General features: G+C 34.8%; 1 protein-coding gene and 1 non-coding gene across 3 annotated transcripts in view; both read right to left on the bottom strand.

Annotated features, from left to right (window-relative positions):
- Positions 1-21627, bottom strand: part of IA-2 (tyrosine phosphatase IA-2) — a 417960-nt gene that overhangs the window by 273929 nt on the left and 122404 nt on the right. For both annotated transcript variants that reach the window (XM_089247694.1, XM_089247685.1), the window contains exons 3-8: positions 16412-16659; positions 16190-16248; positions 13036-13348; positions 8430-8868; positions 5964-6130; positions 3048-3180 (exon numbers count right to left, since the gene is read on the bottom strand). In XM_089247694.1, the coding sequence (XP_089103820.1) occupies positions 3048-3180; positions 5964-6130; positions 8430-8868; positions 13036-13348; positions 16190-16248; positions 16412-16659 (1359 nt within the window). The remainder of the gene's footprint in view (positions 1-3047; positions 3181-5963; positions 6131-8429; positions 8869-13035; positions 13349-16189; positions 16249-16411; positions 16660-21627) is intronic.
- On the bottom strand, positions 12464-12537 carry TRNAT-GGU (transfer RNA threonine (anticodon GGU)). Its single transcript has one exon. It is a non-coding gene; the product is annotated as a tRNA-Thr (tRNA).

Genomic DNA, 21627 nt, shown 5'->3' with positions numbered 1-21627 from the left:
GTATTACAAATATGTTAAATGTTATATATATATATATATATTGTTTTTTTAATTCTATTTACTGTCGTTTTTTCTTCTTTATACGTATAACGCGGCAACGACGTATATCATCGAAACCGAATGAAACGACGAAGTACAGAGTGAAGAGAGATTTCACACACGGCCATGGAAATATCTTCGCGCAATGGCATATTCCTGGTGTCTCGCATACTTTTGATTAATTCTTGCCGTTGAAAACTAGCGAGAAGAGAAATTTTTGGGTGATAGGTCGCAGTGATGGTCGGTGAACGGTGATGGTGAGAAGATTTCTCACCAACCCAGTATTAATTAATTTCTGCACGTCAGGAGAGGGCAACGTTGCAATTTTGTTTTCTACCATCTTGTTTCTCCTTTGAACGAATAATGGCGGTAAAGTTGGGTGTTATGGAGGTAAAATGGAGTCGATGAAAACCAGAGGAAAAAGAACAAAAAAGCCATCTCTCCCCTTCCTCTTAATGAAAATATAAAATCGACAAGTTTAAAAGAATATGTGCTACGCGAACACGGATCCCGGTGCTATGAATTCCAGGAACGCCTCTTAATAATGTTCGGCAACGCATACATTCTAGCGAAGAAGCGAAAAAAATTTTTTTTTTTTTTCAGAAGTTACGATACGAATTTGGTTCTTGTTGAATATCAAGGAGTGAGTAATATACCAGAAACTAATTTGTCCGCTCTCTCCGCTACTTTAGTTGCTGTTGCATCAATTTGTGAATGGAGCGGTATGCGTCCGAGTGTCAGTATCAGGATTAAAAATTGAAGGCGGGATAATTTAAAAGCACGAAATAAATAAATATATACAGGGTGCGTAGGTAACAGAGAACATGGCATTTTACTGGTGAATCGTTGATCCTAGAGGCACACTTCCAACTTAGAAAAAGTATACAAATACAAATACAAAGCCAACAACAGACAAAATGCCTAACGAGGTGGCTGAAAAAAGATGTGAATAAAAAATATGGATGCCAAATATTTATCTAAAACTATATCAAAAATATAGCAACCCAATAAGAGCAATAAAAAAACTAATAATAATGATAAAATGTAAATATACTCTATATAAAAAAGGTTATGGTTGTTTTATCTAAGTATGGACAGCTTCTCGATTTACCCCGACATATCTATCGTGCGTCTTTTTGAACGTGCCAATCGTGTTAGAACTCACGACCCCCAGAGGTAAGCTATTCCATTTATTCACAACCCTATCTCTGTTACACCACAACCTAGAATTTCCCCTTACCAATCGATACTGGTATCCCCTTATCAAAGCAGTCGATTGACGGCATATCAATTATTCATGGATCCATCCTATCCATCCCATTGAAACTTTTAAACACTTCAATCATATATCCCCCGACACCTGAGCTCTCCCAAAGTAAACATTTTCAAGTCTCTTTTCATAGCTTTAGCCTTGTGAACCAACACCAGCACTCGTAGCTTTTCTCTGCAACTCCCCTAGTCTATGTCCCGCTGTAGATATGGTCTCGAAAACCTTACAGAATACTCCCCCTGGAGTATTCTGTAAGGTTCTATAGGTTCTAAAGGTTCTATATTACTCGAAAATAATTTTTTTTATGCTTATTTTTGGACAATATTCATTTTTAAATGCGATACACGCGTCGATGCGAAAACAAGAATCCTGAAGATTTTATAGAAATGCAATGTTCATGTCTCTTTCTCTCTCTATCATGTTTTAAATTAGAAAAATCGAAAAAATAAAAGTGGTATTCCATATTTTACCCGAACATTTTTTCCTTCCTATCTATGTATTATTCACACCTGTGAGAGTGGCATTATGAATAAATTTGAAAATTTTATGCTTCGCCTGATACAAAAAAAGGATTATGAGCGGTTCTCTCAAAATTGAATTTAACCATAGTACTGTGTGTTTTGAAAAACGTCTTTTGCAATTTATTTTCTAAAGCTTAATTTATAGAGAAATTGTGATGTTACTAGGGGAGACGAAATTTTATGTCAGATCAATATTATCTACTAAATTTGATTAAATTTCATCTGAAAATAATATTTTGATTAGTCTCTCTCTCGGTCATTGTTTCTTTAATATGACACGAAAAAAGTTATTTTCGGGGAAATTACAGGAATATTATGTATTCCTTTATTGCTATTTATTTTGCGGTGAGCATGTGATTCGTAATGATATGAAATTGAATTTTTGACCGAAATTCCAATTTGTGACCAAATATCGTAAATCTTTATTTTCTTTTGATTAATGGTTACTTAAATAACATATTTGAGGTTTAAAAAAAAAAACGTTTTTGAAGACAATTTCAGTATCAATTCAGTACGTTTTTCTTTTCAATTAATGTACAGTAAATTTTCTGTTACTTAACTTATATTAGTTAAGTATTTTATTATGTATAAATTAATTCTTTTTTTAAATTGAAATAATAAGTGGTCACGATTACGTAAAACCTCATGTTCTATGTAACAAAACCTATGACTATTTCTTATAGTTTTAATAGAGTTATTTCTATCCAGAAAGTCTATTAATTCGAAGAATTATTTCTGTTCAAGCACAAAATAGGAACGCTCTTAACTGAAAATTATGATGAAATTTAATTTCTGAAAAATTAATTTTTGAAGAAATCATATTAAAAAAATTTCCTAAAAATATAATTCTTGAAAAAATCATTAGAAACTTCTAAAAAATGTTATCTTTAAAGAAGAAAAAAAAATTGCTAAAAATAATTTTTGAAAAAATCATAAAAAATTTCTGAGAATTTAATTTTTGGAAAATAAATTCCATAAATTTATTTTTTTTAAATTATAAAAATTTCCAAAAATTTAATTTTTGAAAAATCATTGTGAAAATTAAATTCGTTCGTTAAACAAATTCTAAAAAATATTGTATTGATAATACTTTTTAATTTGATTTTTTTAACAAGAATTTTTAGAAGAAATAGTTGAAAAATTGTAAACAAAAGAAATGCGAAAAAAAAAACCAATTAAAAATAAATAAAATAAAATATAAAAACTATCTGTCAGACCTCTGGTTTCTTCTCTCGCCCCATGAGAATCTCGTCTTTCATCAGCGCCTTGTTTTCCCCATAAAAGATCATTGAGTCGGTTTCTTTGGACATTGTTCATCAGTTGCTCCATCAAATCATCGCTGTTGGCGTTCTAATGAAATTGGAGAAGAAATAATAAAAACTATGAAAAAGAATATATGTATGTACAGGATGGTACAAAAATCCGTGTAAAAACATTGGATCAGAGGTAAAAGTGAGAGAATGATCGCGTAGGCATTATTGTCAGCTGAAAAACCGAATGGCAGGCACTGTTCGGATTTGCTGACTTTTGATCACAAGGAGGGGGGAGGGGTTTGAAGGTTGCTTACGTCATCAATCACCCTTTCTGGAGATATGAAATATTCTAAGCTGCTGACGAAATTTTGCTGACGGGGGGGGGGGGGGGGGTGTCAGTGTTTTGCGTTTTGCTGACTTTTGTTGCTGACGAGGGGGGAGGGGGTCAAAAATGGCTAAAAATCTGCTTACGTAATACTTGAATGGCCCTAAGACTTTTCTACCAATGATAAGTACCTGTCTCGGCTCTCTTATCAATTCGTGAAATATCCGAGATTCCAATCAAAAGAATTGGTTTTCGGATTAACTAAATCAGTGGTAGCCAATTTTTTTGAGAGTGACACCAACCCCCACCCCCCACAAAAGAACTTTATCGGTGATCTCTTAACATCCAGTGGCCATATGTCCCAGTTTTCCGGGACATTCTCGTCGTTATATATATGCACAACAAATGCGCTGTCCCAAAAACACTTTCCGGGACTCCCGTTTTTTCTTTGGTTCTAATTTGCCGATGCTGACTTATAACGGTATTAATTTATTTTTGTAATGGTATTTTACAAATATTTATTTTGTTTTTTGATGTAGTGTTCCCTTATGCAAGATGGAAATATAGCGATGTGTATGTTCCTCCATTTTTATATACAGGGTGATTCAGAATGTATCATTCGATTTCAAAATGATTTTTAACTTGAAATCCAAAATCATTATTGCTCATAAAACGTAGAAATTTTCCTTTATATTCACATTTTACTTATCTCATTCCGTATTATTTTCTGTTAAAAAAATATATACTGTATATACATAGTTTTCAAATTGGATTGTTCTCTTTTAGTCATCAAGTTAATATAAGTACTTGTACAGGGTATATTGATCAATGTGCAAGTAGAATTCGATAAAATTACATTGTCTGATACATGGAAAGTAGCTTGTAGAAGAGTATAGACATTTTTTTTAGTTCTGACATATTTTTTCACATTGCAGAAAATAAAAGTACATTTCTAACTTGGAAGTTTTTATTTTGGAGAATCTCTCGCGATCCCCTCAATTTCATTGACGTGACCCACCATTTGGGAACCACTGATGAATTTAGTTTCGAGACACCGAGGGACGAGAGAAATCTGGTGAAGTCGCTTATAAGGTGTCTGAAGGTAGTATGGCACTGTTGGGAATATGGCCAATTTTCTATATATATATATTTATTTATTTATTTTTTTATTTCGAACGGAATTCTATGTAATGTTATGCTGTGTAGCAGTTTGGACCCATGACCTAATTTTTGTCTTTCTTGGGCGATCTGTAGTTCCGCGCCAGATCATCATATCGTGCTGGAAGTGTGACTTGAAAAATCACGTTACTTTGGAATGCTACATTTGTGTATTTCTTCTCAGGTTCCATTATTCCACAACTTTAATTCGTCAACCATGAAGTGCAGTTTTTTTATGCTTCTTCAACTGCATTCATTTTAATTTCAATCTGCATAAAATTCTGTCTGTCATGTAGGTTCATGTTGGTTGGTTTTATTGGCAGGTATGTTATATTCACTGAGCATGTGCGAGCATCAGTTTCATGTGATCAGGTCTCTAGGCCCGTATCCCCTCTAATTTCTATTCACTAAGAAAGAAGCAAAAATATTTACCTGTCCGAAATGTGTGTCTCACAATTCCCACCAATATAATTTCATGCTTTTGATTCCTTATTTTAGCTCAGTAAAAGCTTGCGAAATTTATTTTCCGGTAGAGAAATATATATTTTTTGATATTTAGTTTTCTATCAAAAGTTTGCTTAGTTGAATAACTTTTTTAAATCGACGAGTTCTTGTGAAAATGGCTGTTAATTTGTTGAAATATGCACATTGAGAATATCATTGGCCATATTACCTTCACCTGTTGGGAATACGGCCTATGGGAAGACTGTTTAAAAAGACTCTTAAAACTTTTTTTTCATATTTTCCGTTGTGATATATACCGTCGATCATAATTTCTTTTCTTTTAAAAACTCTTCAAAGAAATTTTCAACATTATCTTTATTTTCAAATTTGTCCTGTAGGTCTTAGCAAAAATCACTGAAGCTTATGGCCATATTACCCTCACTTACCTTACTAAATAATGCATTACTTCATGATGCCATGAAAAGTACCTGCAGTGGGTTTTGATTAAATATTTTATTATTCCCTACTCAATGAAATGAAAGTATTTCTCTCATCTTGACTTTCCTGCTGTAATTTATTTTGAAAATTTATTCGAATTTATTTGAATTTGTTTAGAATTTATTTAGAATTTATTGTGAATATTCAGAATTATTCTGAATTTCATTCCACATTACACGATTTCAAATGTTTCTCTTGATACTTGAAGATATACTACGAATTATATATTATGAATTTTATAAATTACTATTGAAAAAAAAAATAGAAATTAAAATAATTTGAATAAGTGTGGACTATAAAGGAATGACAAAGAAATTAAGATTACCCAAAATAATTTCAAGAAAAATCTATTGATAATGTAATTATTCTCATACGAATAGTTACAAACGTATCAGTAAATATTAATACTATTATATATCGTGATCATAGGATACTCTTGGAGCGATATAACTTACTTCTTCAGCGTATTTCCCGAAAGGAAGGCTGTCAACACCATCCTCATCATCGTGGTAAAAATATGTCGGCCCTGGTTTTTTGGTGTCTTCACGCATGGGTCGCTCAAAAAGCGGCATGTCCATGTCGAGTGGACCATTTCCTTTCAATTCTTCACCGAAATAAGGACCTATGAAAGAATAAATCGTGGCCTTAAATGAGTATCGCTCTAGACCTCTTTCCAACTTATATATCTAGAGTGATTATTCATTTACTACATGAATTGTAATGACATTAAATTGAACTATCAACTAATTTTACAATTTTATCAATTAAAAAATCCTATATTGGTGATTAATGATTAATTATTATAAATTAAATTAATATAAAATAACTATCAATTTCCGTGGCATCCATAGAACGTCTCAATGTTCTTTCAATTTACTTCCCTTGTCAAATTACGTATCAAAATACAGTTCGTGTTACAGTTGCGGAAGTAAAAATTTATTTTTTTTCAGTTGGTTTCAAATTCCTCAAAGTTTATTCTATGAGCTCAGAATCACCCTGTAGAGTCAGTATCATGCTAATGCATAGCCAGGGCTGCAACAAGAAAAGTTCAACTCGGCTCACGTGACCTAGGCGCCGAGTTTCAGAACTTTCTTTCCCTTGACCTCTCATTCAACATAACCGGGGTGTGAAACCGCTTGCTTGCCCGGCTGACCAAGAACCGAATTGCGACCCTGCTCATAGAAAGGTCGACCTGGGCACGATCCGGACACCGTGCATATGAGGTTTCTGGTAATACGAGAGTAAGTAGTACCATCATAATACCGGGCTGACTTTATCTCAATTTTCAATACCTTTTGTTGAATTTTGTTCATTTGTGAGACATAAACCTTGCATTTTTTTCCAACTTTTTTAGTAGTGGTGATTTCCCAACGATTCGTTTTCACACCTTTTTCATCAAGTTCAACAAGTTATTCAGTTAATTAATTTGTTATCTTTTAGTAGGACAATGATCGTGTCCGGAAAATTCACCGCCAGCAATTCACCGACAACAATTCACCGCCGGAAAATTCACCACTAGGAAAATTCACCTACCAACAATTCACCTCCATGCAATTCACCGCTAGGAAAATTCACCGACAACAGTTCGATGCGAGTCAGCGTGGGAGTGAGCGATTGAGTTACTGAGTCAGTGAGAGAGGAGTGAGTGAGTGACCTAATGAGTATGTGAGTGAGTGACCTACTGAGTACGTGAGTGAGTGACCTAGTGTGTATGTGAGTGAGTGACCTGGTGAGTGAGTGATTAAGTAATTGAGCGAGTGACGTAGTGAGTAAGTGAGTGAGGAAGTGTGAGTGAATTAGTTAGTTTTTAGTAGTGTCACAAATGATTGATTCACTCCCTCACTCCCTCGCTCGCTCATCTCATGAACTCAGTAGCTCACTCTCGCTCACTCAATCAATCACTCACTCACTCACTCACTCACTCACTCGCTCAATCCCTCACTCACTGACTCAGTAACTCAATCGCTCACTCCCTCACTTTCTGACGCGCATCGAACTGTTGTCGGTGAATTTTCCTAGCTGGGAATTTTCCGGCGGTGAATTTTCCGGCGATGAATTTTCCTAGCGGTGAATTTTCCTCGCAGTGAATTGCATGGCGGTGAATTGTTGTCGGTGAATTTTCTGTAAACCGACAATGATACCCGGGCTTGGGAGTGGCTTTATCTTTCAGGTACTTTTTTTTTTATTTTTCAAGAAATATCTATCCCCCTTTGAGATCCAGAATAAAGCTAGTGGAAACAATTCCAGAATAAAGCTGAATGTGTTTAGTGTGTATTTTAATACAGAACAGGTGCTATCATCTGGACAGCACTGAATTTCGACTAGTTCAGTGTCACATATTGAAGACTTATATGATATCTGTCAAATGGTTCCTTTATTAGTTTAATTGTCAACATGTTTAACACAGAGACAGCGCTAATTTGAAACTTTCCCTCAGACGAGACAAAGTCACCTCAGGGTGGATAGTCTCACTCCGATTGATGGTGGTATTTAAATTCGTAGGCAGGTAATTCCAACCATATTTGTTCGGCCCCGGAATAGTACTCGACCGAAGGGCCTATAATATTGTTAAGATGATCCTGTGTACGGTACTGTATATGTTTCATTTAGGTTGCATGATTTTTTCGGCTCCCAGAAAGGTATAAAATGTTTCTATACTACAGTTTTATGAAATTACATTTTTTTCACAATAAGTTTGAACATATAACATCAGCCACTCACGCCAAAAAAGTATGCATGTTCTATAGTGACATAAAGATCGATAACCATTGATGTACATACTGTATTTAGAAAATGTAGTTATCGGCCTTTATGCGCCTAGAGGTACGCGTATAACTTTTCGTAAGAGTGCACATTCTGTACCGATCCCATTTCAGACATTAGCCAAAATTATTTTGCCAATAGTGAAAAAAAAAACGTACCACTCTCATCTAAACTCCTTCCTTTCACGGAACCATCCAAGTCAGTGAAATATCCTCCATCCATATAATCATCATCTAATGCATTGTCTTCTTGAAGATGGCGGTATTTATTGTGCCATGGGGGCACTGCTTCGGAATCATCGCCAGCGTTTTGTTGCTCTGTATTCAGGAGAGACGGACCCTGTTTCTCATGACTGTTATCTTTAGTTGCATCGGATTCGTATTTCATCTCTTCATACGTGAAAGGACCTTTCTTTGGTTTGAATTCCCTGGCGAAACGCAGAGTGTCTTCATCCCTCATACCGGCCTCGATGTCGATGGTTTCTGGTAGCCTACGTTTATTTTGCCCTTCTACTGGTAACCATTCGACGCCACCTTCAGAGAAAACTGGTCTGTTGTCGTTGTTTTTATATTTCAACGGATACGCCATTTTAGAAGACTGGAAAAAATAATGCAGGTTTGAAAATATAGCCATTTATCACACAGTAGGCTGCTAAAATATCGCCGAAATTTTATAACCCTTTAATTGACCACTAAACCCTCTATGAACAAGATTTATTTATAGGATGATCATAAATGGAATTCGGATTGTGATATTTTAATAAAAATATGATTAGAAAATATGCAATGATATAGAGAGATAGAAGGTTTTTCTCAGCCTAAATATATCAAGGAAACAGATATTTTCTGGATTTTATGCCGAGGTCAACTTGGAAAGAAAAATCATTTTGTCTCCATCGGGACTCGAATCATGGCCGTCTTGCATTCTGGGCCGAGTTGCCGGTCGAGACCAGATAATTTTCCTTTCCGAGTTCACTTCGGCATAAAGCTAGAAAATATCGGTTTCCTGGAAATGCAATGGTAATTTACGAAATAAGAAACTTGATCGATGAATATTTTTTAAAGATTTAATTTATGCCTGAATATATTGGGTTATTATTTATGAAATCAGTGCATATCACGAGAATATATTTGGAAATTAGGTAACATAACAGAATAAGATATCAAATAGTAAGAGATAGTTCCAAAACACACCATAGTTTATCTTTCAGATAAAACCTTTCTGTACAGAATCATTAAATTTTCACAAACAAACGAAAAATATTTAACGAAAAATCAAAATAGAACTACAAATAGATATAATCGAGTTTAACAAGTGCCGAAAGCTATTGAAACACTATATAAAAAGAGCTTTTCCTACGTTGCCTCTAAGATATTAAGCAGTTTTCACTCTGAAAATCAACTTAATAATAACAAAAACATAAATGATATAATATTTGACTTCGTCAGAAACATTACGAAATCAATTTGGTGAATGTATTGTAAGCAAATATAAAAACAATTTCGCACAGAGTACAATAATAACAAGGGAAAATAAATAATAAATGGATAAATAAAGAGCAATAATGGAGGAAAATACTGTGTAGTATATTCTATTGAGCTTCGTAATAACGTAATTTAATACTGAACTTTTTTTTTAAAATATATAAGAAAAAATACACAGTATAAAGTATATCTAATAAATATAATCGCTGTTGCTAAAAAATATTCAATAACTAATTCCTTTAGACCTGCTGGAAGGACCTTCAAGTTCGTTGAGGTCATTTGGTATTTGTGTATCACATGTTGGTATTTGTGTATTACATGTTAGTATTTGTGTATCACATGTTGGTATTTGTGTATTACATGTTGGTATTTGTGTATTACATGTTAGTATTTGTGTATCACATGTTAGTATTTGTGTATCACATGTTGGTATTTGTGCACATAAAGGCATTTCTAATACTGGCATTAAGGCATTTTCAGTATTAGAGTTAAGCAGAAAACCATCCTGGTTTTCAGAGAAGAAATATATTTTATTTAAATACGTGAGTAGGCGATTTTTTTTTTAAAGATTTTCAAAAATTTTGGAGAATAAAGTTAAAACAGATATAGGCCTATAATAAATCAATTCATTTTATATAACCTTTCTTGCAAATAGGGGAGATAAAACATTTGAGACAGGAAAAGTGCTTTCATTTATAAGTTCATTAACCGCTTCCCTTATACAAGGTTTCGGCGAGAAATTCGTATGATGTCTATTTGACGAATGGGCGAAAAATATGGTAACCTCGTCCTTATTGCACGTTAGAGAAAGGCAAAAAGTGGGGGGGGGGGGGGACAAATGAAAGGAAAACGGTATAATACAAATGTGCAGATAAGAGATAGAGATAAGCGAGTGTATACGAAGTAGATTTCTCTTTTCACCCTCACCCAATCAGCAATCAGTTCTCTTTTGCTCTTATTCGTATGTAGTAGAAGAATACATCTTATGTGGAGGAGGGGAAGTCACTAATTGTATAGAAATAAAAAGAAGGTAAAAAAACAACTTCGTAGGGTTACAACAAAGCCTGGCGGTGATAAGAAAGTAAAGAAAACAGAGAGAGCTTGTTTGACTTTATTCCAAAGGCGTTTGGACGCAATATTACGTCCTTGATCGTAAAGTGGTTAAAGAGACATGTCTACGCAGGAGTGTGCGTTTTTTGCAAGAATTTTTATCAATTTTGCATCAATTCTATCCATGCGAAAACTTTTTTTTATCGTTTAGTCCGAGAGTAGTATCATATAAGTCACGAGATTACGTGAAATAAAATAGGAAAAATAAAATAGTTCCAATAAAAGGAATGTATATTCGTTCTTATATATGTCATAAAATTATTGCTAATTATGTTTCTATGGTGATTTATGGAGTAGAAGTAGAATGTGTAGTAATGTTTTTGTTTAAGATTCCATTCACTAATCTCCACTGTTCTCGGCTGTTCACGTATTCGTTGAAATGTTTTGTATAATATTCATTCTTTGCTTTCTTTATTTTGTTTTTTCATGCATTGACAGTTGTTTTATATAAGCTATGTGATAGCATCTTATCTTCCAGAAATCGAATGTATTTGCTACGTTATCTCTCTTTAGAGACCAGTTTTTCTCAATTTTGAACCTGGGACCATATTTCCCCCTTGCTGTCCTGGATATTGAAAGGGTGCTACGGGTGACAATCGATTTCAAGGGGAGGTATGAGAGGTGGTTAAAGGACCCACAGAGAGCTGTGGAGAAAAAAATCAGATTTGCGAAACAAAAGTTTTTAAGGGAAATATGGTGGGAAAGAAGTGCGACTAATTTCGAATTCTCTCCGCAGAACCTTCTGTAGGACCACGGCCATCTCAACGCACAGGATGATCTGGAAATTAATGAAGTAATCTATACGATGAGAGCTGGTACTATGATTTCCGAGCGTAAGTAAGTATTGTAAGCTGTTACTTCCAGCTAAGTACGCACCGTAGAATACCACTTTATGCGAGGATAATGTTGAGACGACTCTGCATGAAACTCCCACAAGAGAGAAGTTCTTTGAATTCGAGGCCTAGGGTCCTGGAGAATCGACCTTTTTCATGAAAATTTTGGTCACCATTAAACACTCAAAATAAATTTAATGAATAGAAAGGTTCTCGTTACTGGACGAGGGAGAGACGAGAGGGTCTCGTATAAGACCTTGGCCATAAGAAGAAAACACGACCCTAATGGACCATGGGCAAAAAAAAGATGAAAGGAAAAACTGTTTTAGACAGTATAGACAGTCGCAATACAGTGAAACCTCGCTACGGTGATACTTCATACAACGATACTCTATGATATTTTTTCGAATCTTGTTCGGAGTTACCTGTAATCCAATGTTAAACTACTTTCGATGCAACGATATCCTTTACCACGATAAATCCCACTACAACGATATTTTTAAAGACATTTTGCCAACCACTACAACGATATTTTTTTTATTTGTCTCAAAATTACTTTCAATAATTTCTTTTATTTCCACTAATTTTTGCTGTTGAAGCTATTCAATAACATCGGTATATTTTTCAGTGTTGATGAAATTGCCGTGAGGCCACTTTCTGTGTAGTAAGCAAAAGTAATGTGAAGGAAGCCACTTTACAGGGTGGGACAACTAACTCAATTTTCCGGATATTATGCTGAGGTGAGCTCGGAAAGAAAAGTCATCACGTCTCCGCCGGGACTCGAACCCAGGCCCTCTTGCATACCGGGCAAGCATGCTACCATCTACACCACTGGAGACACATGAATGGCCTGGGTTCGAGTCCCGGCGGAGACGTGATGACTTTTCTTTCCGAGCTCACCTCAGCATAATATCCGGAAAATAACTGTTTCCTTGATATCTCTGGCTGAGAAAAAAGCCATCTAAATCTCTCTAACTCAATTTTATTTATCAACTAAACAATTAGAAATTTTCACTCTGCGAATAAATATATTCTTATAAATGTATTTTATCGTGGTACATAACAATACCCATTCAGAAGAGACGCCAACAATTAATTTGGTGGCGACTGATGATAATGCTACCTTTCAATATACGATAACCCGTCTACGTCGATATTTTTTCTTAATTCGCAGAGTATCGTTGTATCGAGGTTTCGCTGCATTTGCTTTTTCTTCAGAACCGTAAAGTGTTTAAGTTCAACTCTGAGTCAAATATTAAAAATAGGAAAAATGTAAATAAAAAAAATGAACCATTCTTTTATTGCTTCCGTTGAAATTCATGCAAGTAAAATATTACCTTGTCGTCACCCTGGTCACTGTCTTTAATATCATTTTGTAGTTGCAGTAACTTTTCAGTGTCCTTAGCTACCTCTAGGAGACGAAGAAAAAGTGCATCTCTATTAGATGCGTCGTCGCCGTCTATTTCTTCATCCTTGGTTTTAGACGAGGAATTGTTTCCGAATTTCTTCTTTTTACGGAATTCGAGAGGTTTCTCTATCTCGCCCTCTATTTCCACATCTTCGAGTTCTCCGTTTTTCGCACCTTCTGGAGGCGTGAAAATTTCAGCGGCGTATACGATGTTTTTATCATTTTCACGATTTGGCGTGAATCTATAAAAAAAAACAAAAATTCGACGAGTTTATTAAAATGGGGCAAGAAAGTGTATTTCCAATGGTACAAATAAATTATAAAAAAGTTGTGGAACTAATATATTTATGAAAGCCTATTTGGGGATGCATGACATTCAAATCCTGAACGTAGCTATTTTTTTTTAATTAAAAAATTTCAGAATTTTTGTAAAATATTTTAAACGAACCACAATAAAGTTCGTTCGTTAGTTTGATTTATCTATTTCGATTTTTATTAACAAAAATCGTTGTAAGACCATGGTTGTCAAAGTGAAATATTATCTTCATATATCTTGTTGTTGTCTTTTTTCACAAAACTTATATTCAAGATGTCTATTGCACACCAAATTTCCTTCAATTTATTCCAAAAGTGCCACAATACTAGATCAAATTGCGTATTTGCTTTCGAGTCAAATAATACTAATATTGGTAAATACTGTGCTTATATAAACAGCTCTTCTGAATCTTATAATGATCTTAGTCGGCATCTTGATATTTTTCATATATTTATTACTGATATCTGAAGATTTTCGTTGTAATTGCATGTGCACGTATATTTTATCTTCTTCTTTATATAGTTTTTTTATTTTATTTTATTTTTATTAATCTTTATTTGTATTTTGTGTATGCTTTATTATTATTTTAATCCTATTCTGTGCTCATTTTTATTTTTCCCTGCAAGCTGTAATTGGGTATTACAGCTTGCCTGTCTCTTCGCGTTTTTTTTTAAATAAAAATAAATAAATTCACTACACATGTTTTTTATGATCTATTTGAAATACAGTATAGGCCTATATATATATATATCTAAACATCCATTTATACAAATCCATCAGTATTTACTGATGACAATGCCAAAAGAGCCAAAAACATTTCTGTTTGGAAAACTTTTATTTTCTTTTCTTTTTTTACATACTGTTGATCATATCTTAAAATGCATGCTTATAAATACTTGTGTGTGTCTGTTAAAACATATCAAACTATATTAATGGAGCTCATTCAAATAGGAAACACCGGGGATAAATATAGCTAATTTCAGTTTTGCGGTGATTTTTCTATGAATTATTCGTTAAACACAAAAGTTCGCCAAATGATCCTTAGATTCACAAAAAATGCATTTATTGAATGTGTCTAACCTATCTTAAAACAAAATAGCAGAAAACAAAATAAATATACTTTTTAGTTTTGAACGTCTCTTGAAAAATTAATCACAAATACAGTATAAAGACCATAAGGTATTGTAGATTTTCAGCTCGTTTCGGCACTAATGCTCTTCCAAGCAACTCCTAAACATTATATTTTTATTTGTGAGCTACTCATGAAGTTTCTCTAATTACCGGCACAATGGATCAAACGTACGTTTTCTCCTATGTACGTTCCTACAAGCCAAGCAAGAACAATTTTTACCCTTGCATTTTGGAGGAAAATATCATCAATGAAGGAGACATATTTACTGTGAATTCTTCAACAATGATAGAAAAGAAATTGGCAAACGATAAATGACATTTTTATAATATTCAAATGTATTTAAATCATATAACTACAATGATAATTGTCCCTGATAATTTTTTTTTTGGTTTGCAATATTTTTTTTTGTCATATAATAATATTCGGGGCACCTCATTTTTTCTAATATATAACCTGTCAAAATTTTTCTGCTCTGGATATTTCAATGCGTGAAAATTAAAGGGTAAAAGAAAGACGAAGAAAAAAGAATAAAATCAAATAAATTAATAATAATTTTAAAAAAATCCGCGATTCAAAAAGTTGACGGTAGATCACGCCCTCAAAATGCTCCACGACGCCCATAAACCGAAACTTACTCTAGGAAGGAAAAGAAGCTGCACGGAAAAAACATCTTTAAAGAAGTATTTCTCTGCGATTTCATACCACTGAAACCATTTCCTACTGATGCGAATAATAATCAATCAAAAATTTCTACCCTCACCATTTTGAGAGATCATCATCCTTGAAGTGTATATCATACAAATTATACTTATTGAATTTAGAACCAGGGGAGACTGAGGTTAGAGTTGTCATAAGAGGCAAGTTGACATACAGCTTCCCTTTTCTACTGTAGTGGCAATACCGTAGTCAAATCACCAGCTGGTGTTCCATCATCCTTCGTAGTTTCAGTGTGATGGAAGCTCCCAGAGATGAAGGACAGAGCAAGTTTCCCGATTTCCTGCCAGGAAAGTTTGTTTTTTTTCAAGGTTTTATTTTTAATTGTGAAGCCCATGTATATGTTGAAACGCTTTCAACAGTTGTGATGGGTAGATTTTGTATGCAAGCAACTGAAATGTTTCATGAAACTTTTGTGGACTAGTGAGGCAGAGCCTTCTTGTATAGAGCCATGTTGGCATATAAAACGTGTGAAATGCCAACTTACCGATTTATTTTAACAGCAGCAAAATTATGCAAAAATTACAACCACTAGTTTAGGTGAGCGATCGACCTAATCTCTTAATGGACATGAAGAAATCCACCAAGATGACTTCTGAACGATTACTTCTTTGCTCTTTTTGGTTTTCTATAACTTTTCTTTTGCATTCGTTTTTCTTCTTTAAAATATTGTTCGCTTAATATGCACATCATTACTTTCTGCATTTTTCTATAGAAATAAAAGTTTTGTTGTTACCAACTTACGTTTATTCCTCAGATCCTATTAATCATGCTATGTCACCTTACCTCAGAGATTGCGCCAACTTGCCCCACATCTGGAGTGAGTTGGCATAGTTTTTTTTAAATTTCTTTTAACAGATTTGATGAAACGATCATACACTTTTGAGTGATATTTCCCCTACGTATAAATCATCAACTTACTTAATCCTGGCCAACTCATCAGGTTCAGCGATCTCGAGCTCAGGAAGCAATTCCTTTGGCTGAAAAAAAAGTAAATATATAATTATGAATATCCCAAAAGATCCGTCTCCACAGGGATATTATTAGAGTTGGTTAGAAACCAAGAGTAAACAGAATAGAGCACAGTAATAATTTTTTTAAAATTAATTTTGAAAGAAAAATAATTACTATATAAATTCTTACCACATCGGGTAGACCGAGCTGCATAATCCTAGAGCAGAGCCCAGGATCGTAAGAGATCTCGTGACGACTAGCGTAAAGGATATTCTGAACAACACACTGGCTGTATTCGTTGTCCCATCTGTAGCCACCGACGAACAGCCTGCCCAATTCATCTTCCAGTAACTTGACAGTATCCGAATCCAGGATATGTTTATGGAAGTCTTCAGATACGGGATCGTAAAGACTCAGACAGCGTCCGAATGCATTGTCTGTGTACGAAAGAAAAAAAAAACATTTTGAATTCAATAACGTGTGAGATCATAAAAATTAGACTCACGTTAAAAGTTTCATCTAAAAATAAATATTACACAGATATATTGTATTTCATGGTAAAAAAAGCGTCGCATGGGCACATCTGTCACCTTTAGATGATAAAATTCAATATCTATGCAATTAGTTTTCTAATATTCCATAAAGAAGTATTTGATATGAAATGTTTTCTAAATGCTCATAATCAATTCTAAATAGTTAAAATGCTATTTAATTAGTTTATATCTGAATTTTATACTAATTTTTCGAAACAAAAACTAACGTAGTCGCCGAGTCAGTGCAAGAATCGCAACCTTCCGACAATGTGTTTCCATAAACATAAGCGCCGCAACGCTTATACATAAACTGCTTATACCAATACAAGGACACAACAGGCAAAATGCCCAACTAGGTGTCTGAGCAAAAGATGCCCATAACAAATATGGATGTCATACATTTCTAAAATACAGCAGAACAATTAAAAATACAATTGTAAAAACTAAAGACTATGAATGCAATGCATGATAAAATATAATACAATGCCCACACACATAAAAAATATTTATGGTTGTCTTATTTTAAGTATGGTTAGCTTCTCGATATTTATCGTATTTCTTTTTAAACGTCTCAATTATGTTAGCATTTGCTACCCCCGGAGGTAAGATATTCCATTTATTAACAACCCTATTAGAGAAAACTTCCCTGCGACACCATAATCTAGAATTGTCCTTTACCAAACGATACTACTTTACCAAATACCCACTCTGGCCATATCGCTATATTGCAATTTACTGCAATTAGTGAGATGGAAGCGAAGGCGCTGTCTATCGGTGGTCGCCTCGAGTTCGTAAGGGAAAATATCCTTTCGATATCCTCCCTTGGGTTCGAACCCGGGACCCTGACAACAACCTTCACGATGGTAGACGAGCATCTTACCACCATGCCACTCGGGCACTAGCAAACGATACTGGTGTCCCCTTGTTAAGACAGTAGATTAACAGCGAATTAATAAATCATGGTTCCTCCTATCCATACCGATGGAGATTTTGAACACTTCGATCACATCACCCCCCGACATCTGCGTTCTTCCAGTGTAAACATATTCAAAGAATGAAGTCTCTCTCTCTCTTAATAACTCAAGCCCCATGTGCCAACAAGGACACGCGTAGCTCTTCTCTGCAACCCCCTCAACAAAGTCGTCCCTCTGTAGGTATGGTCTCCAAAACCTTACGACATGCTCCCGTCCAGGACGAGCTAAACCTCGGAAAGCGAAGGAATGACTTTAGGAGAACGCGAAGAGCGGTTTTTGAAAATGAGTATGAATTGGTTACCATATTTTTGGATTTTTTTTTTGAGTAACTTAAGCTTCCTATGTGTGAACAATATTGTTTCTATTATTGTTTTTATTCTACAGGGTGATTCAAAAAAGATGGGAAAAATATTAACAGATGATAGTACGCACCAATACAAACAATTGACATCAAAGAATGCGTGGTCTAACAAGAAACGCAAAAGCTAGCTCGTTTCGAAACGGCATTCCTGTTGAAATTTATCGGGGGGAAAAGAACACACCATGCAAAGCAGTAACCTGGGGAAGAAAAAGAAACCGTATGCAAATCTGCGTTACAGTGAATAAAAGGCACAGACGCCAGCCCTGTGAAGTTATTCCAGTGTTCTAACAGTCGTAACGTACGGGATAATGGCGCACTTAATGATACTGAAACAGCAGACATGCAGGATACTTTCTTGCTTCCCGGTCTGATGCACTGTGATGCAGATTTGCATACGGTTTCTTCTTCCCCATGTTACATTTGCATGCATGGTATTATTTTTCTCCCGATAAATTTCAACATGAATGCCGTTTTAACATTTGCGGAGCAGCCGTTTCGAAACGTGCTGGCGCGTTTGTGTTTCATGTCAAATTGCAATAAGTCGAAAAGCTAGAGATCCGCATGTTGGCAAAATAATATTCACAAATTTGTCATCATGAAGTTTTTAAAAGTCACAACTTTTTTCCATCGCTGAGCACGAAACTAATTAATAATAATAATAAGGAATTAAAATACTTAACAAGAAATTAATAAGGTTTTTTTTAACTTCAAAAACATCATAATCTTGGCTTAAGGATCCTCTCTGTATGCCAAGGATGACTACGTAAAAGCAACAGAAAAAAAAAAATCTCCGGATATAAGAATCAACCGCTTATAAGAATCTATATAGTTTTTCTGTCAAATTTTGAAGAAAAAAAAATACTACCGCATCGTGACTGCGGTGTGACAGGTTGCCATAGCTAATGGGGACGTAATTATAGCGAAAAGTGAGCCAACTTGGCGATGACACCGAATCATGTCTTTTGTTATTGGACTTTGGCCAGGGATCTCCGTCCACTTCGAGAACTGGCTGGTCAAAGCCCGAAATTCGTGTGCTGCCTTAGGTTGGCTCTCGACTGGAAAGACCAGGGAGTTTTTCTCTTAAGTGGGTTCTATATTCGAGGGCGTCTCAACAACATAGATCCATAGACATAGTTATGTTCTAGGCTGGAAGCAACAGCTTGCATACTTTTACGCAGTTACTCTCGAACATCGTACAACCAGATCTCATCACGTAGCCCCCGCCCCCTATAAAAATGCATTAAGACGACCCTGGCTCTACCGAATTCCAAAACGAATCTTTTTTTTTTTTATTTCAGTTAAAAAGGCTTGATTTCTTCGCATCTGTGTTTTTTAGAGCTCTCAGTGGTCCTCTTAATCGCTTGTTATATGCTCTCTTCACTTGATTCTCACCCACTGTGCTCTATGAGAACATCTGGGGGACACAAGGGAGCCATATGGCCTCAAGTTGAGAGCCACTGCTTTAGTCTTACAGTAAATCCCAACGTAATAATTTAGATTTACCGAACACACTGGTGAAGATACACCTTAATGCTTTGCTTTATAAGATGGAAAGAATTTGGTAAAAGATTGAAAAACTCGGAAATGTATTTTTTTCTGGAAGATATTGCGTGCACCCCAACGCACTTGACAAAGGTAAAGAAATTTTGGAAAATCAAAAACTGACCCTATCGGGAATTGACCACTTTTCAGAGCTTCTATAGTTTCTGAAGAGCTTTCGGAGCTCTCGCTGCATATGCGAGGAATAATTTCATGAAATAATTTTATAAAATTATTAATTTGAATTAAAAATATATAAATTATCTCATCAAGTGAAAATATTGTTTTCTTCCAAGAGATTTAATTGAAATAAATTTGAAATTTATCACGATATTTCTGAAACTCAAATAAAATGAAGACGTATTACGCAATCATCGTTTCACATCATTTTCTAATATTAGTATATTATAAAATACTATTGATTATATGATATATTGGTTTTTAAGTACTAAGAACTTGAGAATTTAAATGAGAAAATATTAAAACGAAGGAACGGAATTTTTTATTTAAAAATCGAAATGTGATGATTTATTCCCATACAAACGCAGTAATACATCGTATATATATATATACATCGTATATCGATCATCAATAGATACTATGACAGTAATCACTACATGTCAGTACTGCATACAATCTACTAAGCATTCATTCCCATGAATCAAGGCTGATTTTGAATGATGGGGGCTCTGCAAATAGCACTTCAAACCCTTCTGGAGGGAGGAGAATCTTCATTTCGCCGTTTGAAACAAATGGCATCTCGTTTATTCATGTTTGTGATTATTATGCACATGAAATGGCCGAATTTTCTTTCAAATTCTCTCACAAGTAGTTCGTTAGTGAAGATGGAATAGCGATCTTAAATACTGTCATTTAATGATGTTGATCGGGTTTTTTTCCAACTATTCAAAAGAAAAACATCTCTCTTTTTTTTGTCGAAATTGGTACAAACAGTATGTGATCAGCGTTTTCTGAACCCTTCCGTAGTAAGAAATTATGGTGCCCACAGTAAATGCGCTATTAGTAGAAAATTACTTGTGTTGGGAGGTTCACAAGCAGTGGAAAACAAATTGGATGTCATTCAAACTCTTTCAATAGAACTGATCATGTGAGAGAAAAAATTACTAGGAAATTCTCCAGTATTTGGTATAACTATTCGGAATAGTATCTCACTATATGATCTGCAATTCATTCAACCAAGTGTAAACATATTAGCCTTGATTGTAAAGGTTTACGACCATGATTTGATGCTTGTTGAAAGTAATGAGCGCATGTTACATCTGCTGATGGGGTTTTTTCCTCATGATATCAAAATAAAATGTTAGAGCAATATGAGGAATTCGAAAATCTATTGAGGGATATTTAATACAGGGTGGTTACAAATACAGTGGCACTACTCAGACGTATGTAGCACCCATTCTGATGGAGGTATTTTTAAATTTATGGACCGGGGGGGTTCAAAGATTCACTAGTTCGATTTTTGATCACCAGGTGAAAAAGTGGAGTTTTTTTTATCGTAGTTATCTTTTCCCCATAGTTCAAATAACGTACATATCAAATTTCAATGAAAATACGTCGACCACAACGGGCACTACATAGGCCGGAGCAAGCGTCAGTGTAATTGAACTGACACTATTTCAGCTTAATTATACTGACTTGCCTAGAGCAGTGATTCCCAATGTGGGCGTTGGAATGTTCCGGGAAGCCGGTAAAAGCTACGGGTATAACATAGGATCCTATGGGTTAGATTGCGCGGGGGGGGGGGGGGGACGTCGATGGGACAAAGAAAGTTGGGAAAAATTACGCCCTAGAGGGGTTTTTTTTTTTTTTTGATAAATGAAAAAAAAAAAGTTCAAATTTCACTCACAGCTGGCACTGTAAAAAGAGAAACTCGGCATAACGCACATAAAATGCAACACAAATAGCGTATTATTAATGTTTATTTATGACAGTTTTCGTTACATAATACTATCGTATTTCGATAAGGGCGTCCTTTTC

This window comes from Pholcus phalangioides, unplaced genomic scaffold (assembly GCF_987345545.1).
Source record: "Pholcus phalangioides strain wild (caught in Gottingen) unplaced genomic scaffold, Ppha-v1.0 ptg000003l_1, whole genome shotgun sequence".
Lineage (NCBI taxonomy): Eukaryota > Metazoa > Arthropoda > Arachnida > Araneae > Pholcidae > Pholcus > Pholcus phalangioides.
The sequence above is the reverse complement of the archived record's forward strand: the minus strand, read 5'-3'. Positions and strand labels throughout refer to the sequence as shown.